Source organism: Raphanus sativus, chromosome 6 (assembly GCF_000801105.2).
Source record: "Raphanus sativus cultivar WK10039 chromosome 6, ASM80110v3, whole genome shotgun sequence".
Taxonomy (NCBI): Eukaryota; Viridiplantae; Streptophyta; class Magnoliopsida; order Brassicales; family Brassicaceae; genus Raphanus; species Raphanus sativus.
The window spans coordinates 23,222,430-23,232,536 of NC_079516.1; the positions used below are offsets into that span (position 1 = coordinate 23,222,430).

The 10,107-nt window shown below is 34.3% G+C and overlaps 1 protein-coding gene and 1 long non-coding RNA gene across 4 annotated transcripts; both read left to right on the forward strand.

The window, feature by feature from the left end:
• Nucleotides 1-2,333: 2,333 nt before the first annotated feature.
• On the forward strand, nucleotides 2,334-5,861 carry LOC108806476 (uncharacterized). Of its 3 annotated transcripts, none has more exons than XM_018578606.2 (16): nucleotides 2,334-2,493; nucleotides 2,574-2,676; nucleotides 2,750-2,824; nucleotides 2,901-3,020; nucleotides 3,105-3,178; nucleotides 3,262-3,364; nucleotides 3,500-3,542; nucleotides 3,717-3,779; nucleotides 3,850-4,076; nucleotides 4,210-4,330; nucleotides 4,411-4,505; nucleotides 4,585-4,698; nucleotides 4,786-4,950; nucleotides 5,034-5,180; nucleotides 5,279-5,424; nucleotides 5,510-5,861. In XM_018578606.2, exons 1-16 carry the CDS (start codon nucleotides 2,424-2,426, stop codon nucleotides 5,662-5,664), a joined length of 1,821 nt encoding a protein of 606 aa, XP_018434108.1. In that variant the 5' UTR covers nucleotides 2,334-2,423; the 3' UTR covers nucleotides 5,665-5,861. The 3 variants fall into 3 exon arrangements, with proteins under 3 accessions (XP_018434108.1, XP_018434110.1, XP_056845944.1); XM_018578608.2 differs by having other exon boundaries at nucleotides 2,353-2,493; nucleotides 3,122-3,178; XM_056989964.1 differs by lacking the exon at nucleotides 2,334-2,493 and having other exon boundaries at nucleotides 2,574-2,680; nucleotides 3,122-3,178.
• Nucleotides 5,862-7,213: 1,352 nt separating this feature from the next.
• Nucleotides 7,214-8,744, forward strand: LOC130496413 (uncharacterized). The gene is made up of 5 exons (XR_008935555.1): nucleotides 7,214-7,483; nucleotides 7,571-7,863; nucleotides 7,956-8,089; nucleotides 8,174-8,257; nucleotides 8,358-8,744. It is a non-coding gene; the product is annotated as an uncharacterized LOC130496413 (long non-coding RNA).
• The last annotated feature ends 1,363 nt before the right edge of the window (nucleotides 8,745-10,107 follow it).

Sequence of the window (10,107 nt, forward strand, 5' to 3'; positions counted from 1 at the left end):
TCATCTCAAATAACTTAATTATAATAAAAAATGTCAATAAAAAACGATGGCGAAAAAATGCATTTCTACTAAATAAAAAATCATTTGTGGAAGATAAGGATGATGCTAATAAAATAGTAAAATATTTCTGAACATATATGTATTAATAAATAATATAATTAATAAATGTTAATCTAATAGTTAATTATATATCATGGAACATAAACAAATGTGATCCATTATAAGTATTTTCCAAATAAATTTCACATCAAAATTATTTTAAACATTAAGTAAATAGTACAATGATATAGTGTAGTATTTTGTGTTTTTAATAAATATTTTAGTTCAAACTTTTTATCTGATCGGAATGTTATTCATTTTGTCTAACAATTATTTTTATTGTTTTTGTAGTGACCTTATAATGAGAGAATAAATTATACGTATTTTATAAAAAAATAAAAGTCAAATCATCTATCATGTAGTTTACTTAACTGCAACAATTTTGAGGATCAATTTACTGAAATTATATATAAAGTGATTTTATATAATAATTTCTTATAAAATATATAATTGCATTTTAGAATTTAAAAAATTATGTCAAAAATGAATCTACTCGCCGCGCGAAGCGCGGCCCGGCCCTAGTATATATATACAACTTGCCTGACACGCTTAACATTCATTCGTTTGTAAACTAATGGAAACTAATGGATGATTTTCTTTTTTTTCTCTAAATCAATCTTTTTCTAAATCATGTTTTTCTTTAAAAAAATAAAAAATCAAACTAATAAAAATAAGGAAATTGAATATTTCCAAATATTTTCTTTCTATATTTTTTGGAACTGATTATCTTTATCCGTAGAATCTGCATCAAACATATTTGAAATTAATTTCTACTAGTTTTTTTATTTACAATAAATGTGTAGATTTCGAATTCTTCAGGTTTTAGATTAATAGTAATGTGTAGATTTCGATTTCTACAGATTTTAAAACAATAGGGTAAGCGCGGAATGTGTTTTCCAAATATTTTTAGATTACTATTATTTACGTATAATACATATTCTAAACATAGTAGATCATATGCGAAAAAGTAGATTTCATTTTCTATTTCGTAAAATATCAATTCTACTTTACGTAGAATAGAATATGAAATTATGATTTAAATATTTTCAAAACTGAAAAAAAATATCACTAAGTTGATATATGTATTTCATCAGTACTTACTATTTTTCATTCTTTTATGTAAAACTATTTAGTTTATTTATTTTGGAAAATGATAAAGGGCATTAGAGGAAAAATGATACAAAATAGAAATTATCCTAATAAAACATAGTTATCATTTTTTGGCCTAAAAATATTTTTTCCCATAATAAACATTTGTATGTCACTTACTTCTTTTTTTTTTTTTTGTATGTGACTTACAAGTACACATATTATTTTACAAATTTGAGAAGTTTAATCAATTCGCACTAATAAAATATTAGTAGCATATTTTCTAAGTGATTGTTAAGAGATTGAAACATAAAAAAGTTAAACTAGAAATTAAAATTTATAAACATAGAAAACTTTATTTATTCTTCAAAAATAAAACAGTAATTATTTTTAGAAAAATAACTTACTCGTAATTGAATATCAAATGTAATTGCTAAAATATAAAAATTTAATACTTAATTACCAAAATATACAATAAACTGAGTATTTTGAATTAATTATTGGTGTACATATATTTACTTTAGATATTTATTAAGATCTTAGAGTTGATAGGAACTTATTTAGAGTTGAGTGTCAAGTCTGATATGTTTTTAGGTATTTTAACAGATTGATTCGGGTTTGATTTCGATTCGAATCGAGTAAAACGATAAATTGAAAGTACTATAGAACAAAACTCATTTGGAGGAAATTTATGTCAAATCTAGATTTTTGATTTGGTGTTTTTGCGCGCCTCACTAAATGTATAAATTCATCTATTTTGAATATATCTAATGTTTTGTTTATCAATTTTACTTTACGTATTGTGTATATTAGTTATATCAGAAGTTTTTAAAGATATTTTCATTCGATTTATAAGTAATTTAACATTAATTATTTGATGATAGTATTTTAAATATTTGTTTTTCTTCAAGAGAATCATTTTCACACCATTATAATTTTTTATTAACGTGTAGGATAAAAATATTTCATCAAAAAGATTTTAAACTATATTTGTAACAAAAGTTATAATATAAATATATTTGTATTAGATTTTTTTTGTCATAAGTGATATAATTCTTAAGTGTCCACCAAAAAGGGCCCAGTGATTACAGTAGCTGAGCTAAACTAATCGGCCCATAATGAAAGAAAATTACAAAAGTCTTTCCTTTTCCTTTCGAACAAACAGCGAGAGAGAGGAAGAGAGAGCAGTTGCAACGGGAGAACTGGGAGTTTGCGTAGCGATAAGCACTCGAGAAATGACGAAGAAAGCTCCATCTCTCGCGTTTCTCTGCATCCAATCCCTCAAGCTTCAGCTTCTACAACAAGGTCACGGTTACTAGATAGAGAACGAATCTTAACTTTTATTGCGCTAATTTGGTACTGATTTGAGTTGGTTCTTTGTGTAGGCGATAATCCCATTCCTGATGTATACGAGCTTCCATCTGAGTTACTTGATTGTGTTATCGCTCACTTGCCTGCACTTGCCTTGCATCATTTCCAGAACCATATGTTAGTGAGTTTGTTTTTTCTTAAATCAGTTTCTGAAGATTTAGGGTTTTGAATTGGATGGATGATGATGTAGGCCGTTCAAGTGCTGGGATAATTATGAGGCTGGTGATGATTGCTTGGCCTTCGCTAGTGGGAGAAAACGCCCAAGGTTTGATTAGTTCCCTTTATTCATTTTTTTCTTTTTGTTATTCCAAGACAAAACTGAGAAATGATTTAATCTGCAGAAATGATGTACTCGGTAGCTCCTGGAAGTTGCTCTTTAAGCTGCGGTGGCCTGAGCTCATTAACACTGTGGAACCACCTGCTGACTGGCAACATCTTTACTGGGAGAAGCATCTACAAAAGTATGACATGACCCCCATTGATTTATTCTTTTTTTTTTTCCTTTTAATTTCTCCTTTTGAGTTTTGCGTTAATCCGAGTAACAGTTGTATTGATGAAGCAGCTGAGGTAGCTATGCGTCCCACATTTACTGGTCGGATAAGTTCCATTCATGTTTCAGGTAAGTGTTCTTGTCTTGAGGTTTGATTCGAGGCTTGCTTGCGTTAAGAATCCTTATTCAGTTAGTTTTGTTTTCTGTCGCAGATAAGATATTGAGATACGTTTGCCATGAAGAGCACACCAACTGTCAAAAATGTGTCTGCACGGAACTATCTTTTCATTTCCACACATTTTCACCGTATCTTAGGTTTAGTAACGTTTCATGTTCGTCTGATGATTAATTAATTGTTTCACAACATCACGCGGTCCTTGTGTTCACTTCATTGCTTTCAGCTTGTCTAAGTTCTTATGCTTCTTTATGTTTGTTTCTTGCCTTTTGCAGGTCCTTAAGGCTTCTGAATGTACTCTGCGTTGCAGAAACTTCTGTAAGTTACTAAAATATGCTCTGAGGTTCTGAACATCTTTGTCTCAGTATTCACTGGCCGAGGCAATATTTTGTATGGTTTTCCATGATTACTTTTCTTTTGGAACGTCAAATTTCTGTCATCAATCCTTTTAAACGATGGGCTAGAAATAATGTTTATGCTTTGTTAATGTAGGAGCTATTGAGGGCAAGTAAATTGCAAACTTTAGTTCTACGTTGGATCAGATCCGAGAAACATGTAAGGCATTGTCTCATATCTTTAGTTAGCTAGACCGGAACTATATTACTTATGATCCATGATACGACAGGTTGAGCCCTTGTGCAAGCTCTTGAGCCAGAGCCGAGAAACATTAAGTTCGCTTGAATTTATTCACTGTAAACTTTCTTCGAGTTTCATCAGTGCAATCTGCGCTTCTCTTCTTGAACAAGACATTCACACAACTGGGATTCAACGTTTCTGTATAAAGGCATCTAGCTTTGTCATAGATCCACTTGCTGCGCCCCCCGCTTTCGTTTCACTCCTGAACTCGGTGAGGTATTCATATGAATTGATGCCAAAGCGTGTCTCTGTGAAGCGTTTGCTCATTTCTTGACTAACTTTCGTTTCTTTATGCACCTTTTCTTTCTTCTGTTTTCTTAAAGACCATCTTTTTTTAAATTGCTTTCAGGTCCTTGCAATCCTTACATTTTTGCGATAGCCAACTCGATAGGCATATCGCTCGGATGATTTTCTCTACACTACTTGATTCTTCCTCAGGTCTTTCGTCCCTTGACCTCTCTGAAAACAACGTGGGTACCATGGTGGTTCTTCTTGTTCATACTGATACATGGTTTGCTTTCCATGGCTGACCAACATACGATATATATAGCTTTCAGGATGGCTTTCTACTTTCAGCTCGAGATCTATTATTGGTTCTCTGTCATCTGGAAAGTCTTTACAGTCCCTGTGCAAGCTCAACTTAAGGTATTTTTAGTAAAGTGACAATTGACACGGTTTTAAGCCTTGAAGAAACCTTGTGAAACTAATGGAAATGTATTTCTAGGGGGAATGAACTCAACAAATACGATGCAGAGAATCTTGCACATGCTCTTCTTCACATGCCTGGCTTGGAATCTCTCGACCTGAGCGGAAACCCCATTGAAGACAGTGGGATCAGGTTCGTCTTATAAGTTCTTGCATTTGTAATCTTAGAGAAAACCAACCAGAGTTACATTTCACTTGCATGGTTTCCGATGAGGTACAGAAGCTTGATATCTTACTTCAAAAAGAATCCGGATTCTCCTTTAGCTGATCTGAACTTGGAGAACTGTGAGCTATCATGCTGTGGAGTTATCGAGTTTCTTGATACCCTCTCAACAGTGGAGAAACCTTTAAAGTTCCTATCTGTTGCAGATAACGCCCTCGGAAGGTATTTCATATGATTACGAACTCTTTTATCACTTTCTACCGATTTAAAGTGTCTCTTCTTATTGTATTGTTCTTGTTATTCAGCGAGGTTGCGGAGGCTATAATAAACTCCTGGACAGTCTCCATCGAGTCTCTCGACATTTCGAGTATAGGACTAGGTCATGTTGGGTTTCTTGAGCTAGGCAAAAGACTTGTAAAAAGGGTGGAGAAGCTGATGAGTATCAATATAAGGTTCAAAGCAAATTCGATCTCATCTGTTTCGTTGTATATATTACATTGTTTCATTTTCAGTTTCCTCATGTTCTTCTTGTGGTCTCTTCCCGCTGAAGCAAAAACCGTGGAGGACTAGAGACCGCTAGATTTCTGTCAAAGCTCATAACCTTGGCACCAAAACTCGTCTCGATTGACGCATCCTACAATCTTATGCCACCCGAGTCTTTGCTCATTCTATGCGATTCCCTGAGAAGTGCAAAAGGTTATATAACTTTCTGGAATCGGTTTGATTCTTGAGCCACTTTGCTGATTTGTATGTAACTATGTGTATGATGATTTTGTTTTAGGTGATCTCGAACGTCTTGACATGACGGGGAATATCTGCACCAGCAGCGAAGCTGACCATTCTTCTCTACTTGGCGAATTTCAACACAATGGAGAGCCCATCTTTGTTTTGCCATCATCCTCGGCTTCACACGTCCCTTACGATGATGAACCGTAGATAGTTCTTCTATTACCGGCCAGTTTTACTGTTTGGCCTTTAGTCTAGCCTGGTTCTCTGGTCAATCCATTGGTTTGGTTAACTGTGTGAATTATTAATATGGTTGTGTTTGGCTCCATTTTTCTTTGTATTTTTTTCTCAACAACACGTTTCAAATCACCAATAGAATCTATTTATATAAAAGAAGGTTTCCTTCTCTCCTGTTGAGACACGTCGACGGACAGGCTGAAAATTCGTTTACCCACGCGTCGACATGTGTTCATTTCCGCCAAACCGCAACGTATCACTTAAAGGTCTGCGTGATGGGCTTTCCATTTTGGCCTCCGTTTGGGCTTAAAATGTCGTGAGTCCGTCTTGAGTTCATCACTTCTCTATGTGCGATGGAGGCGGTGACGTTTGGAATTCTTCCCGCGACGTGAAACTGTCTGATTCATGGCTATCTTTAATCCCACTGATTCACAGCTCCAATATCTGTCTTCAAAGCGTTGTTTAGATCTGTGGGACGGTGTGATTTCGGTATAAATATATGTGAGATCCCTCATCTTAAACTCATCTTTGACTATTCTCCCCCTTCTCTCTCTCATATTATTCAAGGATGCTCCCAAGAAACTGGATTCCAGTCACTGAAACTTCTTCTCCTACTTCTTCATGAGTTACTCCACCAACAGCGTCTCTCTTCCTCTGATTACGTCTCCCTCTCCTCCGGCCACCAGGTTCCCCCCTTTTTTATCACCCTTTTCTGAGGAAATCTGTTTCTTTTTTGATTTGATCAGTTGTCTATGATTGAAGAATCCCTTTTCTGGGCTTTGCTTTCTACGCTACTTCATTGCATAAAGTCTTTGTCTTTTTCATCGAGTTAGATCTTGCCTGAACTCAACGGATTAATATTATTTCCCACATTATAAGACCTATTAACTTAAATTTTGTTGTTCACGGGTTCAGTTACAAAATTACTTCTTTTTATAAAAAGAACCTCTCTTTCTTTGACTTTGACCAGTATAAAGTGTTTGCATTTTACTGTTAAGAAGATCTAGAGCCCTTGCTTAGACCATGTGTGAATGAAATCAAATATTAACCAAAGTTCTCTGTAGCTTCTGTTCCATGTCATTAGAAATTAGCCTATTATCTCTGCTTTGTGGCAACCAATGTGTTTTTTTTTATGATTTTGTAGTCTCTTCAGAGGAGTCAAAAGTTCGGAGATGCCAACCGAGCCATCGTCCGCGAGTCCCGTCACTGGCACGACGTCTTCCGGTCAGCTATCTTTGTGATCCACCTCATATGCTTAGGCTTCGTGCTCGCGGTGCTTGGACTCAACAGGTTTACTTGCATCATGTATTGGCATATAAGGTGATTTAGACATTCTAATTAGGTAAATGTAACATTTATATTTGTTATGTTTTAAGATCTATTGATTTCATTTTATGTTCTTTTATTAAAGAAGAGTGATAGAGCAATGAATAACCTTTTAGATATTGTAAGCTTTCGTTGTACAGTAGTGCAGTACTTTTGCTTATACAATATTTTAATTTACTAGAGAAAACGCTGGCAAGGCAGAACGGAATATTGCTGGAAAACGCCACTACGATGATCTCTAGATTGACGGTTGGCTTTATATTGATTATCCTTCAGATATTTACATCATCGCTCATCGGGTAAGTATGAAAAGGATTCTACCATGTTCCTCTCATTAGATTAATCTAAACTCCTTTGTGTTGACCTCCTCTGATGGTAGAAACGCTGACACCAAAGCAGTTACTTATTCTAGCTCTTCAGGAAGCTGAGAGAAATGGAAATAGCATATATATTATCTGCCTTATCCGTGAGTACAATTATCGCTTCCACTCAAGCCCTTTGATTAGTGTTCCGGATTAGTTTGGGGCTTTATGTTAACTGCTACTGGTTACAGGTGTGGAGGATTCGGTGGATGAGGACCATACTTCTCAGGTAGGTTCTTACACTACAACTAAACCAGTTTTTATCTTAGAGCGGAAAACCTTTTTTTCTTAACAATATGAACCTTTGTGCCCATGTATGTGAAAATAACTACTGCCCAACCCTTACCTTTGTTTAGTCATGTGTTCTCCACAGTACAAATGTTGTGAAATAGACGTTCCCATTAACGAGGAGATACGCCATACATGTTCCACCTATCTGTTATGCTTCCGTTGTGGCATTAGTTTGTTTTGTTTCCATGATCAGGTGGCTAAGATTTGATGCTTTTTGATCAGGTGGCTAAGCATTGTTGCTCACTGCAGGTTTTAACTGAATGATCACTTTGGTTTTAACTGCAGGTGGCTTAACTTTTTCATTGAGTGTTATCATCATTAAGCCTTACGCTACAGGTCAGACTCATCGAATATGCTCCCTGTTTTATAAGTACCACACTGTGCTCTTTCGTGTCTGAAGGAAAGAAATCTGCTCTCAGGTATAAATAGATATATGAATTATGTTGCCATTTAAAATAGAATTCATATAGTTCTAAGCACACAATGCATATGCTAATTTGAAGGTTCATCGCAATTGAACTCTTAAATGTTTGAGAGGTACTCTACAGTTCCATCGTCAGGCTTCCCAAGTTTAATCTTTCTCCAAGGTATAAGTATTTTCCATATTACAGTTTTAAATTCCACTCTCTTTTTATCTATGTAGTAGCATATTGAAAACCTTATGTGATAAGAATCTATCATTCTCAGAATTCAAAAAGTTTCCATATGGCGGAAGGGATGTAACACTTCTGAAGTCATTTGAGTTCCAGGACCTTTAATCACGTGGTCAGTCGTTACCGTTTCAAGTTTCAACAGTGGTCACTCCACTTTGGGTCAGCTTGCACTCAATTACATGCCAGTTAAGTTCAAGTTTCTTGAGCAAGAGCGTGCACTCGAACAGCACCTCTCAATTTAGCTATAGAGATCCTGAAATGGAGCGAGGAGACAACAAACATTTGCGTGAGTGTATACTCTATGTACAGCACTTATCAAGTTCTTCTCAAATCAGTGTATTCAAATTAAAAACAAGTCTAATGTAAATAGTCGCCATTATCTGAACGGGTGATTTCTACATATTGATCTTAATTGATTGAGATTCAGTTCAGCGCATTGATTTCTTTTTGTGAACTTGATCATTGCAGCTATTTGCAACTAAACCATGATTTGAACCCCTCTTAACCATCAACTGTTCTCATTTTTTTCATTTTTGACTAATCGACTGTTCTATAATGAACGCTGACATCATTTTAACAATTATGTCTCTTGTGGGATCACCGGGACAATATTGACTGCCTCACTCCACCAGAAATCTAATGTTCCTCCAGTCTGTGAAACAAAACAACCCATCCTTTGTAAGTTTAACAAAAACAATAAAAAATTAAAGTTAATTAGAAGTAAGAAAAAAAAACTAATCTTTCAAATGACTGAAATTTAACGGAAATAAAAATCAATGAAGCTATATCAAATTTGAATGTGATATTAATTCAAAACAGTAAATTTTTTTACTAAAAATGAAAATATGAAAATATGAAAATAATGGTTTAGATTATAATTTTGGACCAAAAATATATTCTAAATTCAGCTGCATTAATTCAGATAACAATGGTAAAATTAAATATTATTCAATGGTAAAAGTTTTTACCTAATCATGAATCATGTTCTCTGTTTATCAAACTTTCTAAGATACTGCAACATTCCACCTTCCATAGCTGTTTTTGAACTTAAATCTTCAGCTTCGCTGACTTTTTGATAGTCTTGATTAGCTTATGAAGTTAAAAAGAAACACACAAATGCAATATTTTCTTATATAATCTAATGATTTCAACACCTGTTTTAATATGATAACTTTTATTTTAAGAAAACAATATAAGAAAAACCCGAGAGGGTTGAGAACCAACGTACAATTTTATTTTCCGAAGCACTTATAAACCAACTCATATGATAATGGCGTGAGGTTTTTAACAATACAATGTTTAGTAGAATACCGAAAACTGTTAAAATTATTTCAAAATTAACAACCCGTCCGTAAGACGGGCCGATTCTAGTGTACACATATTTTTACCTCTACATAATTGGACTCAAATCCAATGGTACGGCTTTAGTATTATCATGAATCATTTACTTGGGTTCAACGCTACCAACCAGGCACCATTGCATTTTCAAGCACTCGTTGCACTCGTTCCATGACTCGAAGTGAAGCATAATCAAAACATGGTTGATAAATATTTAGATTTACTTCATATCACCTTTTTTATTAAATTACATAAACATTTAAATATTAAAATCTTACAAGTAGTTTTAAAATATTAGAATTTATTGGTTAACCGGACCATTAATCTCCACTAGATTTTGACCTGTGCTTCGAAAGCGCGGATATTATTTTTCACTTTTATAAAATATATTATTTGTTTGTAACTATTGAATAATATATTTCGTAAAAATGAAAAATAATACCCGC

What these genes read in the sequence shown, in the direction of transcription:
- LOC108806476 (XM_018578606.2), top strand. Translation starts at nt 2,424, where the DNA reads ATGACGAAGAAAGCTCCATCTCTCGCGTTTCTCTGCATCCAATCCCTC. An exon ending in TCTGCGTTGCAGAAACTTCT is followed by an intron (nt 3,543 to 3,716) that starts GTAAGTTACTAA and finishes TTGTTAATGTAG; the next exon opens with GAGCTATTGAGGGCAAGTAA. An exon ending in TCACTCCTGAACTCGGTGAG is followed by an intron (nt 4,077 to 4,209) that starts GTATTCATATGA and finishes AATTGCTTTCAG; the next exon opens with GTCCTTGCAATCCTTACATT.